This window comes from Artemia sp. Qi Xiang Cuo, chromosome 6 (genome assembly GCF_049724085.1).
Source record: "Artemia sp. Qi Xiang Cuo chromosome 6, ASM4972408v1, whole genome shotgun sequence".
Lineage (NCBI taxonomy): Eukaryota > Metazoa > Arthropoda > Branchiopoda > Anostraca > Artemiidae > Artemia > Artemia sp. Qi Xiang Cuo.
Window position 1 is genome coordinate 51,249,261 of NC_142799.1, and position 18,371 is coordinate 51,267,631.

Genomic DNA, 18,371 nt, shown 5'->3' on the forward strand with positions numbered 1-18,371 from the left:
CTGTCTGAAGCTCGTGACCGTTCTAAGTTTTGGTACAAATTATGGAGAGATTACCAATGTCCCCGTCAAGGAATAGTCAATGAACTGAGAAAAGTGTCAAAAAAATATTTTGCTAAGGAACCTGCCCTTCATCGATCTAAAATACAGACACTTTATTCCGAGAAGGTCAGGAATTCACCTGATCTACTGTGGAAGCTATTACCTCGTACTATCTTCTCCAATTTGCCAGACCCAAATGACATTCCTTGGGATATCCGAATAGATATCCCATTTTTCAAATGAATTTTCTGGGCCTGATCCTTTTTTAGAGTCACAATTTTGTGACGAGCTCTGCAACTTCATTGGTGAATCTCCTGACCTTGATTTTGTTGTTACGTGTGACGCTGTCATAAAAGCCATATTCCAACTTAAAAAGAAAGCGTCTTGTGGGATAGATAAGGTGAGCACTCTACACATCATTAATTGAAGTTATGTATTGGTGCGTCACCTCAGCCTTCTCATGCAAATTATATTTGTTACAGGTATTGTTCCTTCGTCGTTCTGCACTGGTGATCTGACTCCGATTCCAGAAAAAGGAAAATCTGAGCTGTAACGTTCGTTTTTCCGTTCCATCACCGTCTCTAATACGATATGCGAATTTATCGAGCTCTTTTTTGTTGATGAGTTAAGGCAGAAATGTTACGTTCCCCCATATCAGTTCAGTTTTCAGGCTAATCTTGGCTGTTCTCATGCTCTTACAGCAGTTTTTATTGCCCTCACCGACGCTGAATCGTCGGGAGAAAGTATGATTGAAAGTATTTATCCTCGCTGGACATGACGTTAAACGTGCGTTCAATTCTTTAATTCATTCGTCCATGCTTCTTCATATGGCGAGGCGAGGCGTAAACCCATCAGTTGTCCGTGTTCTCAGGGATTTATATAGGAATCTAAGAGTGCGTCTAAAACTCCCATCCCGTTTCCCCCTGCAATCGGCTCTTCATCAATCCCAATATAATTGCATTAATTCTCTTGTGCGGCCAAACTCTTCGAATGCCTGGAATATGCTTGTGATTCCTCAGCACCCCATCCTCGTTAAGAAAGGGACTACACAGGGAATTATCACTTCCCCAACCCTCTTCAATTACAGTGTCCTGGATGCTCAGGCAAAGTGTCTTCCTTCGTGCATTCTTGAAGAATCGATATGACACGTATTTTTTATGATGATGACATCTTGCATATCAGCCATATAATTCAGTACAGTGGATAGAAATTCAAAATTCTCAAAGATGAATGTTCAAAAATCGGGATGTATTTTAATCCTGAGAAATCCGATGTTGTCCTTTTCAATTGGCGAAATCCCTCTACTTCTCTTCTAAATCTGGATGGTTTTCTTGTTGAGCCCGCAGACCATAGTACAATCCTTGGGCCTTCTAATTAGCACATCTATCGGCCGCACACGTCGTTTGCTGATTTATGACGTTGAGCGTAAAATTAGCATTTCTTATGCTGGAATCGTAAAAAGCAAACTACGTTTTAACCGTTACCTTCTAGCATCCATTTACAACACCACAGCCCTTCCACATCTGCTTTACATTGCTCCTTTCTGGAAATTCTTTACAGTTACAGATAAAAAAACACCAACGATCAATCTTCTTCAGATTTGCTAAATATCTTTTACATTTGCCCCCTTGGACAAGAAACCGCAACAACGTTCATTTTTTTAAGCTAGTTTACACTAACATTAGCATTTATAAATCTCTTTTCCGTTTTCAAAGTAAGTTTCTTCGTTCATGGTCATCAGTTTGGTCGCAATTGTTTTCTTGTATAAATGCGATGTAGTAGAGGATTTTTTGTTTGTGATATATTTGGATTTTGACGTGTGTTTGTGTTTTTCTTTTGTTTTTTTCTCTTCTCTATCTTTTTGTTACTTTAGTGATTACTTTATCTATGTACCTTCTTTTTGAAGGGCAATAAATGAGTAATAATAATAATAATAAAAACTCAATTCATTGTTAAAAGCATCCTAATATTGAGACAAAGATTCCATTGAAGTAGTATTTGGGCTTTTATAATGCATAAGGAAAAAAAAACATTTAAAACACAATTTTCTTTCAAGTAATCAGCACGTATCTATGAACTGTCTTTTCAAAAATGGACCTTTTGAAAAAGTTGGCACCACCCGTGGGACTAAGTAATTTCCGAAAACCATTTGTAAGACATAGTTGCTTTTTGACTTTACAGACTTCGTAAAACTTTTAGGTATTTCTTTTGCAAATTCACTCTTACTACATATTCGTTGAAGAGTCGCATTGAAAACTTGCCTTAGGATTGTCATCGCCAACTTTAAAAACTAAATACTCCAAATTTTTCAAGCTAATTTTACATTTCATAGAGCTTTATGGCTGAATCAATCCAATTTATTAAAAGACAGAAAGGCAGACGGATGTTTTATACTATCTTTTGTTCCTAATGTCAATATTTTAACCTAATGTTATTATTTACATGTATTTTTGAATCTTGTTGCCCCTTTTTAGCTCCATATTCCTTTTTTATGCTTTTAAGACCATTATTGCTTTACAGCTTTAATGTATTTGAACAATTTTTTTTTCAAACTAATTATTTTTTGACTGATGCATTTAGTTTATTAATTTTTTTAATTTATTTCGTAGTTTCTTATACTGATTTAAATTTTTCTGATTCACTTTTATTGTCGTTATAGAGATTTATATATTTTTTCCATTTTTTTTTCAGTCTTATTTCTCTCACAAAGGAAATGCAACTTTGGCAAGGATGGCTTGTGAAACCCATCTTCAAAATAAAGCTTTAGCTTGTCTTAACAAGGCAAGCACATTTTTTTGTTTAGACTGTCATTCATCCTGTTTATTAGAGTTGAAAGTCTCAAGGATTCCCCTCCCCATCCATCTTGTTGGGTTTGCACCTTTTTGCATGTGTGACTTTATAGTAAGTCAAATTGAGCGTATAATCACTTTATACTTAGGGAAAGATTAATTTTGACCCAATTTAATTTTATTTCAAGACCTCACTTAATACAGGCCCATTAAAAAGACAGGAAAATGAAAATCACCATATGGCATTTCTTTTAAAACTTTGCCTGAAGCATTATCAGTATCAGTCTCCACTCCAAGAATGCCAACTGCATGGTAGCTCTTTGTTCCACTCAAAAGAGCAGGTAATGATCTACATGATTGGAAAGTTGCAACAACTGGAAAAAGAATTGAATATTAATTAGTAAGTGAGATCAATAAGACAATACTGAGTAGATCAAGCATTCAAAAAATGCACTGCAAGCTATTTTAAATTATCATGTAAAAAAAAGTTGCACTTTGACATATCCTTCCTATTGACAATCTAGATTCTTGCTTTCATGATGCAAAATTCAAAAACCCATAAAATGATGTTTTCAATCAGTAAAGATGTTTATAATATAACTGATTTTTTTCATGGAATTAATTAGTCCAAAATACCGATTTAAATTAGAAAAGCTGGAGAATTATTTGTTTCTTTAATATGTCAGTTGTATTTTTATCGCTTACTTTAGAAAACTTATTTTTTTTTACTAAACATTAAGAATTTGAATTATTATGTTTGCCAGCCTTACTTGATAGTCTTTTTATCCAAGGAACACAAAACATAATTGTCAAATTACAAAAAAAAAACGTTCATAACCATACTCTTAATGAAAGTCATAACTATTAGTCTCACCTTAGCTATTATTTTCACATTTTTTTAAAGTCTGTTAGAAAAAGTCAATACAAGTCAAAACAAAACTCACTGCTTTTTGAAAAAAAAACTATTCTACAATTTTCCAAATAGAGTGTCAGTTAAAAACTTCTTTTTTGCAACTGTGTTGCATTAACAGTTTAATATATACTATTGAGCATCTAAGGACACCACTACTGGTCTGTATATCCATCTACAGGCATAAAACTCTTTTACTACGAAGGGAGAGCCAATAAATTTTCAAAAAACTCAGTACTATTTAGAAAAAAACTCTTCTGCTTCAGGAAAATCACAGTTGTTGTGTATTTCACAAATAAAAAAGGTAAAAAATGCCCCAAATTTTGAGGATTTGGCCTAAAAGCTTTCTTTGTTAGAATCAAGCCCCCCTGGAAGAACCTGGGATGGTTCTCTTTAGATGAGCTGTGCAAAGAAAGGAAGGCCTGAACACTTTTTAAGTCAGAAAATACATGCAAAATTAATTACTTGATTAATTGCAAGCAACGTTTAAAGTAAAAGATAACAAAAGGTCAAGTGCTCAGCTTCTCAAAAAGCATTCTAAGAGGAATTGCTTTTGTTCTTTTTTTTTTGGTTTGAAGATGCAAAATAGTGTTGTGTAGGCAGACAAAAATTAGGGTATGTAGAGGTGAAGGGACCAGTGCCTTCTCCACACGCCCTTTTCCTGAGATGGGGTATTGAAATACCAGAATTTTTCTTTATTATTAGGTCATTATTCACGCATATTTTTAGGAAAGAGATATCTGCCTAGGAAGATCTCTCCTCCTGTGTTGAGATTGAGCAAGTAGCACAGTGTTGTTTTTTTATCATAAGAACAACCATTCAAAGAAAAGAACACATACAATACAGATTATAAAAAGTAGAAATATTTGGCGTCCAATAGCAAAATATTTTTGGGTTGATAATAAGGTAAACATAGAAAAATTGAATACAAGGAATCATACAAACAAATAAAAAAGTTGAAGGCTTGGTAGAATCCCTTACCATCTACAGATATATACTTTATTATATTGGATACACATACCTAAAACCCCTTCAGCATCAATATCAAGGACACCACCATGTCCAAGTTTGAGATGATTACAATAATCTTCTTCATTTATCTTGCCTTTTGAGAGTAAATCTGTAAGTATTACAAATACATGTGGTAAGCCAGATCTGGACTCATGTAAAAATAGAACCATGTTAGACATGAGATGATTCCAGGAAGAAACCCTTTACGTTGATTTATTACACGAATACATCGGCTGAGGTGGAGGGATTTCACCAGGAAAAGTTCCAAAAATATCTTCCAATCCCCAAAAAAAGTCCTTACATTATCTTATCAAGCGTTTGACCTATGCGAATAATGGTCAAAAAGTTGTAAACACATTTTAGTAGCTGACAACTCAATTATTTCCCAAAAAAGTATAAAATGTAAACACTTTTTAGCAGCTGATTACTAAATTATTTCCCCAAAAAAATCAATTTTCAAACTGATGTCCATTCTGCTTCAGACACTGTTGACAGAGGCAATGGAATGGCACACATCATGGGTACACCTACACAATTCCCTTTTTATGCTTGTTCCAAAGATAATAATCTTGTCAACAGAAACTTTCCATAGAAAATGGATGTCTGGAGTGACTGGGAAAACAATTAGAAGTTGAAATCTTTTTTAAAATTGAAGTATCTTAAGGAGAAGTATTACAAATACATCTGGTAAGCCAGATCTGGACTCATGCAAAAATAGAACCATGTTAGACATGAGATGATTCCAGGAAGAAACCCAAATTCCAAAGATAATAATCTTGTCAACAGAAACTTTCCATAGAAAATGGATGTCTGGAGTGACTGGGAAAACAATTAGAAGTTGAAATCTTTTTTAAAATGGAAGTATCTTAAGGAGAATTTTTCAGGCTGAATTATCTGCAAGAAATTTTACAGAGGGGCGGGGGGACTTTCAGCAAGGATTGAATTGTCTGGAGGGAATTTTACAGGGGGGAAGTGTGTTATATGTTGGAGGAACTTTCATGGAGCCGTTTCCTGTGAGGGGAGGGAATTTTTCATAGAGGATGAACCAGATTTACTGGCATTATTTGAAAAATGGCCAGAAATTAAATAAAAAACAAGTTTTTTTTCAAATGAATGTAAGGAGGAACATTATACTTCAAAAGTTCCAATATTTTAAGAACAACTCTTGAAATACAAGGGCCATTTAAAATAGGAAGCTTTTTTAACAGTGCTACAAACTTTCGCATTAAGAGCAAAGTATTGAGGAGGGGAGCAACCCCTTCATATATGGAATAATTTCTGTTTGTTTTTAATTCTAATACTGCTCCTTACTTTCAGTTGAATTTTTTTTTAATTTAATTTCATAAAAAAAAATTGAGTAAATATCAAAGGCATTCAAGAATTTATGGAAAGATCTAGCCTGCACAAGTTTTATCATTTCGGTTCTTTAAATTTTTGGTCAACCTTAGCTGACTTAAGCTAAGAACTTAATAGCATTTTCTTTTATCCGGCTTTTTTCTATACTTTTTCGTTTCTTTTTTTTTTAATTTTCCTTTTTTGGAACATAATTTAAGTTCAGGACCAGCTTAATCCAAATATCAATACTCCCAACATCTTGACTGAATTACTTTTGAGCTGGCTGGCAAAGACAGCTTAGCTTTGCATTTAACGTTCATAAATGAACAGAAAGGTTGCCAGATCATTAGCATATTCACAAAAATCAGTTAAACTTGGAAAGCAAATCAAGGCTGCTAGGCCCTCCTTGAAAGTACCTTCTGTCTAGTAGTTATTGGTGCTAAATTAAAAATATTACACAAGTGACTTAAACAAAGTTAAATAAATGACTTAGGATATAGCCTAGCATTGTAAAATATAATACCTACCAAGAAAATCTGGTATATTTGCAGTTTCCAAAATAATTTAGCTAGGATGAAAGTAAACATTTGATTTGATACTTTTTTATGCTCTTTCATAATTCAATAATTGCTTATAGAGAAAATTACACTCTGAGTCCTTAAAGGGCTCAAAACAGCCAATAGTGTTCAAAAGTTTTAAAAACAGTTTCTAAAAAAAAACCTGTTTAGTCAGAAAAAATTGTCATTTGAAGCTGATCAAGGAATGTTAATTATTATTTTCCTTAGTCTTAATAGTAAATGTCATTTTGAAAAAAAAGTTTGCAAATTTGTTTTTTAAAAGAGCTAGTAGCCTCTAAAAAATGATGTTAGTTTTACTGTGATGCCCATTTTTGAGGGGTTGTAGGCTCTTTTAAAATTTTTTACAAATTTGTTTTCAAAATAGCATTTTACTATTAAGACTAAGGATAATAATAGTTACCATTCCTGAATAAGCTGCAAATGACATTTATTTCTCACTAGAAAGCATTTTTTAGGAACATGTTTTTAAACTTTTGGTTACTATGGAGTGTTACCTTTTGGGGCCCCATCAAGAGCTTAAAATGGAATTTCCCCCTGGAACAATTATTGAATTATGAAAGAGCAAAAGAAAAGGCATCAAGTGGTATATTCATATTCATCCTAGCTAAATTATGTTGAGAACTGTAAATTTACTAAAAATCTTTCCGTAAGTTCTTGAACAGGCTTAGATTACCTTTGAAATTAGGCTTCCTTCATCTTTTCAGAAGAATCAAATTTTGTTGTGTTAGAAAATTAAAAATAGCGAAAGAAATAACAATTGGAAATAATATTAGGCAGCCCTTGAGCCTAATTTAATAACTCTACTGTGGCTGCTATTTTTCAAAAAAATACATGATGCATAATATTGATACCATTTAATCCAGAAGAAAATGGGAATCATAGGAAAACAATGTTCTACAACAAGAAATGATAGTTGCCTAGATAGCTACCTGGAGATAAGGAAACATATTAAGAAAACAATTCATAGTTTGTAATATGCAGAATAATGACAGTTAACACATTTTACACACTTTATACCCCCCCCCCCCTAATGTGCAAATATATAGCCCAAATTATATATTTTTCTAGATTTTGTTTGTAACTTGTTTTCTAGATTATTTTTTTTACCTTAAATTTTGTTACCTTAAATCCCACTTGCTGGCAATATGGATAAATCCAGTGTACTCCAGTTAGAGTTAGGGGAGCAGGACATCTGCTGTATGCCATTAAGTGAGCCATGGTTTTGTTCCCCAGTCCTTCTTGAGATTTGATTTGAAGCTATTGATTGTTGTAGATCCTACTGTCATCTTACTTAGCCCTTTCATACCTGAACATTGAAGGAGTGCTTGAAAAATTCTGAAATCTCGCAAAAATAATAATCAACGTAAGCTTAGTTTCAACAGAATTTCAACTTCAATTATTTGTTTCATTCACAAGCTGAAATAGAAAGGGTTACCATGTGGTCACCTTAGGATAAAAAAAGATTCATTTCATTTAATATGGAAGTTCATAAAACAGTTTCTGTCTCCATTCAGACACAACCGAACCTTATATTTAATGCAGAGAATTCGGCTAGTTGCATCCCTCGCACATTTTTCGTACCGGCAGCGTCCCTTATCGATTGTGTTGGACAGATGGCCAGCAGTGTCATATCGTACCAATTCTGACGGCATGCCTGCTTCTATAGTTTTTGTTTTTTGTTTTGTAGGAGCACTGACAGAGGGTTGACCAGCACGAGGACTATTAACACTTCTGACACTATCAAGGATCTGCAAATATCCATCTTGAAGTACATCAAGGACATAGGCTGTCGACCCAGGTCTTTGCACTCTTGCCTATGTAGAAGCCTAGCATTGTTCACAGCTAAGTCAAGGAAATAAGACTATCTGCATCAAGGGCACCAGCAAGGGAGGGGGCAGGGGGCCGTGCCCCCCCCCCCGAAAATTTGGACTATAAAAGCATTTATAAGGAAACCAAAGGAAAGAGAGCAGAATAGGGGAAAACCATAGAAAAATGTGTGTTGTCCCATTGTTGGCTGCCTGCCAATAGATTTTGACCCCATAATAAGGAAAATATAAGTTCTAATTTGTGACTGACTCACCCCTAACCAGGTTTCCAGAAACATTTTTTCTATATGATTTGGTTGGAGAAAAAAACAAAAAAAAAACAACAGATTCTTCGTAGTAATGAATGGTAAATAAATAGCGATCATTGTCGATAACGAAACTATAAGAGCCTAACTATTGATAATATTCAGTCAAAGAATCAGCTTTTTATGGTGATCTTAAATATGTATATGTTTCTTAGTAATTAGTGCAGTTACTAGAACACAAGAAAGTTTGTATAATTATAGAAAACACAAGGAAAACAACCTAATAAGGGGCAATTTCAGTAAGAATATACTGTCAACTTTTGCTTGCATTTCAAGAGTACCCATGAGCTGATATATGAAGCCGCTATAGTCAGAAATGTTTCCCCTGAATGTAATGTTAAGAATTTCGGTATTTTCCCCCCTGAACGGATACGTTTTTTGCAATTTTCATATTTTTTTTTTGTTTCTAGGACTGATTGTATTTATCAAGTTTTCACTTTGAAAAAGATTTAATTTTTTACATTTATGAAGCATAAAGGTTTCAAATATACTGGCTTTTGGCATTCAAAATCTAATTAAAAATGTTGAATTAAAATTTTTTATTAGATTTTCTTATTCTTAGTTTTAATGTTTTACTTTCAACAAGCTACTTTGATAATGCGTTACTTTTTATAAACACTGAGTCTAAAGGCATTAAATATTTTGGTGTTTGATAACCAAGTTCAAAACTGTAAATATTGTTAAAAAAATCCATCAAACGCTACAGCATTGCTCAACAGAACTTAATGCTGGGAGATTATATCTTAGTTTTTGTAAGTAGGCTATTGTTTTTGTGTATATTTTGTAGCTACTTACTCTTTTATATACTTTTACTTTAATTGACATACTTTTTCCATTGCCTTTAGAAAATTGTTTATCTCTAAGCTTTTATCTCCTTTTTTGTTTACTGTCTTTATTGTTTATCTCCTTACTGAAAGTAAGGAGCAATTTAAACTTAAAACGAACAGATACACCTCTCTCTTCAAGCTACTGTTTTTCAGCACTTTAAAAAAAGTTACTTATTGTTCTAATTAAACGACCCTTGTATTTTAGGAATCGTTTTTAAAGAATTGGGACAAAACTTAAAATTCAGCACAAAGAGCGAGATGTTGAAGAGGGGGGAAACCCCCTCATATGCGTAATAATTTCTGTTCGTTTTAAGTTGTAATGTTGCTCCTTATTTTCAGTTGGAACAAAATTGTTTTATTTTAATTTCTGATCGTTCTTTAAATAACGCCAGGATACCTAGCTCCACCGCCACAGAAAAATCCTCCTCCCCGTAGACATATCCTCTGGACAATTCAATCCTGGCGAAAATATACCCCGGACAATTACCCTTAACATCTCTACGCGTAAAATTGGATCGGTAAAGAGAAAGCAAGACATATAAAGAAATTTCGTATATGGATTCTAGCAAACTCACCCAGTCTAAAACTTATTCTGAAAATTCCACCCCCTGGAAACCATCCTCTCCATCGAAAATTCTCCCAGCAGAAAATTCGTCCTCCCCTCCCCACCGGAAAAGTGTATGCATAATTTCCAAAAACAAACATAATACAGGGTGAATTTTATAACAGTTAGACCTTTCTCTAGGGGCTGTAGGTCTTCCTATGATCATTTGAGACATAGCAGTTTGGCCCGTGAATCCTGCTTAAGAAAATAACTATCTCAACTTTTTTATCGGACAAGTTTTGTAAAACGCGACGTGGGAAGGGGCCTAGTTGCCCTCCAATTTTATGGTCACTTAAAAAGGGCACAAGAACTTTTCAATTCAATTAGAATAAGCCCTATCCCGACGTTCTAGGCCCACTGGGTTGATACGATCATCCCTGGTAAAAAAACAAACAAAAAAAAACAGCAAATAATTCTGGTAAAAACTACAAAATCCCACATTTTTGCAGATATGAGCTTGAAACATCTGCAATACGGTTCTTTGATACGCTGAATCTGATGGTGTGATTTTCATTAAAATTATATGACTTCAAGGGGGTCTTTTCCCCTTTTTCCGAAAATCAGAAAAAAATTCTCAGGCTCGTAGCTTTTGATGGGTAAAACTAAACTTAATGAAACTAATATATTTGAACTTAGAAAAATAAGTCAACTCTTTTGATATATCTATTGGTATCAAAATTCCGCTTTTCAGAGTTTCGGTTACTATTGAGCCAGGTTGCTGTAAGTTACAGTTCATTACCACGAACTGTTCGATTAGCCATCAAAATCCAAACAGTATTAACAAAAGTATTGTATTCATCAAACTTTAGTTTCATGAAATGGAATTAAACAAATAGAAAAGGTTTTTCAACTAAAGTAAGGAGCAAGCTTCAAATCTGTTCCTTGCTTTCAGTTATGAAAGGAAATTCTGCAAGACTTTTGATCTTCTACATAACTGAAGCCATCGAAACCTCTACAATAGGATTTTCTTATCGACAAATACATTGCATTTGTTTTTAAATATTGAAGTACTTCAGATAAATAGAAAAAGAAAAATATTACCATTGAAAATTGCTGAAAACTAAGTTCCTAGCAGTATTTGCTACCCCAAAGAAATTTCATGGCAGGGTTGATGATGATCTGTCTTGCCTTTTCTGCCTCTGTGCTGGTAGATAGGGGCGTCCAGAAGGGGGCGGGGAGGGACGCACCACCCCCTAACGCTTTTGGCAATCGGTAAAATATTCGCTGAAGGCCAAAATTTCGGCAGAAGTTTTGCAAAATCGGCCAAAATTTAGAAAAATTCTTGATTTCTACAGAAAATTCAGCATAAATCAGGTAGCAATTCGGTAAAATTTACGAAGATCTCCCCCCCAATAAAACTAGCCTCGGGCCGCTCCTGCTGGTAGATATGGGAATGTAACATAATAGCTATATAGAGAAACATTTTAATTAATTCCTTCTCCCCCTTCCTCTTTCAACATTTATCTGAAGCCTCAATAAGAGTCAGCTGTTTGTCCATTAAAATATACTTTTGTAGGAATCTACCCTACCCCCACCTAAACAATGTCTCACACCCCCTCATTATAGCTGATGTGCAATTACAGATCACCAAACAGAGCATAATTTCATTGCAAATTAAGCAAATCAACTTGGTTGAATCCAGTACTAGTACTACCACCATGTGGCATTACTTCTTTTGCAACTGGAAAGTCTAAAATATAGTTATTGATACTTTTAAATCAATTAGCTTCTCAGGATTTTAAATTGATTGCAAATTCGTCCTTTTCGGGGTAAAGTTGCAGTTTGGTGCCCTAAACCACCCAAACTGTCACCCAACTACCAGTGCTATTTTGGAATCTGCCCCCCCCCCCGGAAAATTTTCTACCAGCACCCTTGATCTGGATTCTGCATGTACCATTCCTTGGACTGTATGTCAGTGCATTAGAGATCCAGAAGCATATCAGACAAGTCTACACCACCTGTTGACTTGTTATACTCACAGACAACACATGGGCAATCTACCTCACCATGGCTATTAGTACTTCTATCCCACCTTTGACACTGGTCAACTGGAGCTACAGCACAGTACAATGAGGCCACATGGTCTGGTTTATTGTCAAACCACTTCACAATGGAGACTTCTGTGTGCATCTCAAGCCTATAATAATAGCTTCCATGCCCTTTCTTTTTCAATGATGCATCACTTTCCAAATTACACCTTTCATACAATTACTACTTAGCCTCATTTTCAGGCTCAGCAGTTTTGAACAAATGTTGTTCTTGTCTAGTGCATCAAACGTTTTCACAAAGCGGGTTATCGAGGAAAATATGGGGTTGAAACTTTGCAGCTGAAAACGCTTGATGCTGAGGAATAGAATTTCCCTCTCAATTACTCAGACTATCTGTCTTGGCTGTTTCTACAATTAGCCAGTCTTGATGCCTACTGCAAAATACTTGATTTTCAATTCAAAACCAACTGTTTGGGATCCCAATGAGCAAACTTCATGGACTGCAAATCCGGGATGGTTGGCCAATTCTGAATTTATCGCCAATGAATGTAGAACTTGGGTTTGAACGTGGTATTTCTGTGGGTTCCAGATTCAAGGAACCCGGCTTCAAACACAGGGAGAACCTGGCAATTGAAAACGCTTATAAGTGGATCCATGTTGAACCCGCAACCCTAAAAACGCTTGATGTAGAACTCGAAGCAATCCATGTTCGAACCCAGTGCCTAAAAACGAGGCTCTTATTGTCCCACATGATTCAATCCCGTGATTGGTGCATAAGGCTTGAATAACGTCAACCTGGGATGCCAAATGGACACTTTTAGTGCCTTTTGGACACTTTTTCACTCTGAGGGACACCAGGACACTATTGGGTCAAAAAAGGCAGCTTTTAAAAAAAAGGACACTTTTTGGACATTTTTCCAAATCAAAAACCGAATGTCTTGATTTTCTTCTTTTTTTTTATAAATACAACTGCTTTTAAATTGTACTTTACTTTTAAGCTTTGGTAATGGCTTGGAGATTTTTCTTAGATGTTTTTGTGCCCTGCGCGAACACCATTTATCAACCGAATAGGAATAGGACCTAAAGTCTTAACCAATGTGGTATGCTGGAACTATAGAATCCATCTTTTTCTTCTCTCTACGGTTGACGTTTGTCATCAACTTGGTCAACTTTAAGGACCTACCTATTACTGGTGGCAAAGTCACCAAGGCCGCTGAGAAGGCTAGAAAGAAGAAGTGAATGGCCATTCCCTGCTGGCACGTTCCGCGTAAATCCCTGTGGCGCATAGCCGTGTGTATATGGCTATTATTACACTGCTGTCATAGAAAGAAAGGAGTTTCGCAGAAATGCTGTGTTGCAGCTCAATTTTATTTATAGCCACTAGCGAATGTTTCTGTTTTATATTCTATACTTTCAGCTGTGATTTTTTGTCAAACGCTGGCCGCCATTTGCTATCGAGTATAACTCATGCGAATTTATTTCAATTGGTCTTGTCTTCTCACTTTTTTAGTTTTCGAAAGCGTCATTTTTGCCGTTTTCTAAATGTTCAGAAAACGGCAAGATAGAGGAGTTGTTAAACCATTTTAACCACTTGACCAACCAGTTGACTGAGTGGTTAAGGAGATTGACGTCTTTTGTTTAATTTTAAAACCATGTAGGTCAAAATAGACATTTTGTTGCTACAGCCGTTTGGACCTTGTCGCACCAAAAGATCCTTAATAGCTACCAAAGATCAAATTGCATCTTTTTCGCATAACTTATGAAAATGACGAAGTGAAAATGAATCTCTATGATTGGTTCTTTACTTTTCGACTAAGATAGGTAGCGGTATCGATAATCAATATAAAATTTTGCTCTGTTGACATTCTCATGACAATTTTTTTAATGCCATCTCTTCAAATTGAACCAGCACTAAACTTAATTTATTGGTGGCATCAATGTCAAGGCTGGAAATACCCGCAGAACTCATGCAGGTAACAGACCGCAAGGTAGCAGAACAAAGAAGGATGAATTTCACAGGTTTATTGGCACTTTTTTCACAGGTTTTGAAAATTTATAGTGGCAACCCTGTATATTGGCGAATTTTCTAGAGGGACGCTAAAAGTGTCAATGTTTGGTTGATTTGGATACTTTTGTCCCTAAGAGTTTTGGCAACCCTTACGTCAACAGATGTGTAAAAATTGTCAAAGTACAGCTTGAAATTCATTCCCCATGGCACATTGTCAATCATTTGAAGGACAACGTCAGCACCCAGCCCAAAATGACTAGCCAGAACTGAGCCTTTTCCTGTGTAGATTTCTAGGTAATAGATAATCCTACTCATGCCCACTCTTTTAAATACTTTTACACCCCATGAACGAGGCTTGTCTTTCAAGTACTGTTTGAAACTTAGCGGACCCTTGAAGGAAATCATCTTTTTGTCTATGCTTTGTCTCTCCTCAGGCGGTATGCTTTTTAGATTTTATCTGAGCTTGTCATACATTGGCCTGATTTTGTGCAGCTTATCATGACCAGTTTGATCAGATGGCACTGCTAAGCTATTGTCACTGATATGAAAAAAACTGCCAAATTGTCAAAAATCTATCACGGCTCATAGCCTCTGCAATTGTAGTGTATTGAATAGTGTGCTCCCAGTGCATCCTCATAGCTGGTAGCTTTACAACTCATGAGCATCTCTACTCCAAGGAACTAGTTCATCTCATGCTGGGTCAGCTTTAGGACAATCCTAGTCTTTGTTTTTATTGTTGCATGCCAATTGGTTTGGTCAACTAATCCAGCAACCATGCTATCCATGATGAAAGTTCTGAATACATCAAAGGGTAAGGGAATTTCTGTTGCTTTTGGGAGGGAAGCTTTCCAGATGATATCATGGGACTCAATCTCTTTTCTTAGCCACTTGTATTCATTTGTGGCATCTTATTTGTCCTTGATGCAGTCGGGACAGGTGAAAAAGAAATAGGTGATGAGCTTGTCAATTGGATAGGAGACAGTGGAGCTTCAGTAGCAGGGAATGTAATGGCTTCTCCACCATCAACTTGGTCATCTCAACCCATAAAAATTTCAACATAGTTCAACATACTGAGAGGAGAGTCTTCTTTAGGATTGTCAACCAGCTGAACAGGCTGTAGGGTGGTGTATGTGAAGCTGTCACCAGGCTTGATCAGGCTTGTTGTAATCATCAGAAACTATTTCTATCTCAGATTCACTGTCTGGTTGCAAAACCATCTGCAGCTTGCTCTTTGGAGAGCTTCTCTCTTACACGTTTCTCCTCTGTTTGAAAAAATGTTCTTCCTCTTTTCTTGGTTTGGAGTTTTTGGTGGAATAAAAGAGGCTTGATGTCTCTAGAAGAGAGAATTGTAATCAGACCAAGGGTGCATGGGTGCTTCTGCTTTGTGAAGTAAAGTAAAAAGAAAGTTACAAGAAAAGTAAAAAAAAGAAAGAAAAGAAATTATAGTAAAAAGAAAAAGTGAAGTAAATGAAAGAATATAGAGCACAATAAACCAGCAAAAACAAAATAGTATAAGAGAAGCATTATTTAAAAACTACCTGTCTCAAAACCTAAGACTACCATAGGGTAAAGGTACCAATGATTTGACAGTTTTTGTAAAAAGCCACTTTTTCTACACAAGAAGGCTCTAAAGGAGGAAGGCTAATAATGGAGGAAGTCTATGGCTTCCTCCTTTATTGGATAAAATGAAGACTTTTGGTTTGAAATGGGTTTCAGTATGTAGGAAAAATATTTACAAATTTAACTATTTGATTAGAAGTTTGAAGTTTTTTTCAGAAAAGGATACAAAACTCTGATTTTCTTAAATTGGAGTGTTTTCACCTACAAATTTGACAGAACAAAAAAGTTACCTGTTTTCAACATAAATCAGAACCAAATTCAACACATGCATGTACCTGGGGAATACTTGTGGGCAGATCCTGGTGAATTCAACATGCCTACTCTTTTTACTTTATTTCTTTGTTTCTCTTCAACTTTTTAAAATGTGTAAATGTATAAAACACTATCTAGATAGTGGAAGCAAAAAACGGAAAAAATTGCCTCAAGCAAAGGGATGAAATTGGATAATCATATGGTATGTAATTGTGTGACCTAGGTCTCTATAATATAATGTATGATATAGGTCTATCTACATGCCTAAACTTCATCTGGAATGGCCCACTTTCTCTCAGCTTTAATGGTCAAGCAAAGATTTCTTTGTTGTTCACAGTGAAAATACATTTGACTATTTCAAAAATCTACCAGTTTACTCCACTTTTAAAAATTTTAATTCTGACTATCCTTTGTCTGAAGAGTCCAGAATTCTTGAAATACACATTTCCTACCTAAGATTATTAGAAGTTTGTGACACCAAGGAGTTTAATATGTTTCATTAGCATTTTGGGTGGGGTAGGTTGTAAGAAAATGGGAGTGGATTTTAAGAATTTTAAGAAGTTTATTGTCATTATATTTGACTTAGGGGAATGTACTTCCATATGTAAATTCTTAGCCTTATCCAAAACATAGGTAGGATTTTGATGGGGTTATTTTTGACAATTCTATGATATACTTCAAGAATCAGTAGGTTATCCACAAATTAGCACCTTTGAAGGAATCTTACCAAATCAAAAATACATATAAGAGTGGTCCTAACAAGGATCCTTGAGGAATTCTGCACTAATTAGAAAAGGGTTCAGAGAGAATATTTTGTATTTTACAGCTTGGGATCTATTTGAAAGAAAACATCTATAAAATTTACTAAGAGAGGGTAAACTTCAAATTTATTCAGTGATAAATGAATTAGGGTGTTGAGATCAAACAAATCAGATGCTTAAAAATATGAACATAGCATGAGGCCAAGCAGCAGTTCTTCAGATGATGGAAAAATATAGCATCTATCACCAAATCACTAAAATTACAATTAAAAAAAACTTTTTTTAATGTGAAATATTACTACAAATAATAATCATCAAAATCTTTCATTGTTGAGGAAGTTCCTGTAAATTTGACAGCTATGTTTTCATCAGACAACCCTTGAATTTCAACACCAATTGTTTCTCATCTGTTTTACATGTTCAGACAGAGTCACTTATATTTTGACAGGCCTGTTGCTGTGTGTCAAAATTTTGACAAGGTTACTACAAGATATTCTCAAAAGAAATGGATCTCATAATATCTACATTTGAATTTGGTTGAAGGAACAACATCAGGCAAGAATTTTCAACACTTGAAACATAGTTTTGTCAATATAATATTAGCTCCCATTTTAACTTGACTTTATCAAGAAAAAGCCAATATGGCTACATTTTAGAGAATATCAGATGAATCTTGTTGCATTGATGTTGATCCCAAGTAATTTTTTGCAAAAAAACAACCAAGCAATGGCAAATTGAACATTACATAACTAAAAAATTGTCAGGAGCTCATTTTCTGTTGAAAACAGGAAACTGATTGAATTGAATATTCTTTTCTTATCTGGATGTATTAGATATAGTGTCCATATTTTACAGTATCAAAATATAAAGACAGCTTCAAGAGAGGGTGTTTCAATCTCTGTTGAATTATTAGTGCCTTTACCCTATGGTAACTGATAAAAAACACAGAAATGGAGGATGAAAATAAAACTAAATAAGATTCTCATAAATACAAGCTAAAAGTAGAGACTTTAAGGAGCAAAACAAGATAATAAAAACAGAAAAAGTCATCTGCATTGTTTTCATAATTGTTGTCAAAATCAGCTAATTTTCACTTTTTAGGGATGGCAAAAAACTACTCTGTTCACTGATCAACTGATGACTTCTGGAGCCATCTAAGAAAATAAAAGGTATTGCAACAGAGGGCTAAACTTGTCTTACCTGATTGTCTTCAAGTTCAAAAAAGGTATCTGAACTAGAAGAAACACTAGGTACTTGAAAGGAATGGTTACCATATGTTACCTATGGAATGAAAGGGTTAGGTTGTTCTACAGACTTATAATTCAATTGAAGAAGAAATTGTTTTGTCATAGTTTACTCAATCTACAAATAAATGGGCTGAAACAACTGAGACATATTCTGAAAATAGATAAGAAACTTATCATTTGAGCTATATATTTGCACATCAGGGGGGGGGGTAAAGTATAGCAGCACTGCAGGTAAAATCTGTTAACTATGACTATTCTGCAAATTATGAAG

At 34.9% G+C, this 18,371-nt stretch overlaps 1 protein-coding gene across 1 annotated transcript in view; it reads right to left on the bottom strand.

Moving 5' to 3' along the window:
* LOC148951348 (pseudouridylate synthase TRUB1-like) overlaps positions 1-18,371 on the bottom strand; it is a 30,045-nt gene that overhangs the window by 11,080 nt on the left and 594 nt on the right. Inside the window, exons 2-3 of the mRNA XM_089090243.1 lie at positions 4,760-4,858; positions 3,065-3,202 (exon numbers count right to left, since the gene is read on the bottom strand). Of these exons, the coding sequence (XP_088946369.1) occupies positions 3,065-3,202; positions 4,760-4,858 (237 nt within the window). The remainder of the gene's footprint in view (positions 1-3,064; positions 3,203-4,759; positions 4,859-18,371) is intronic.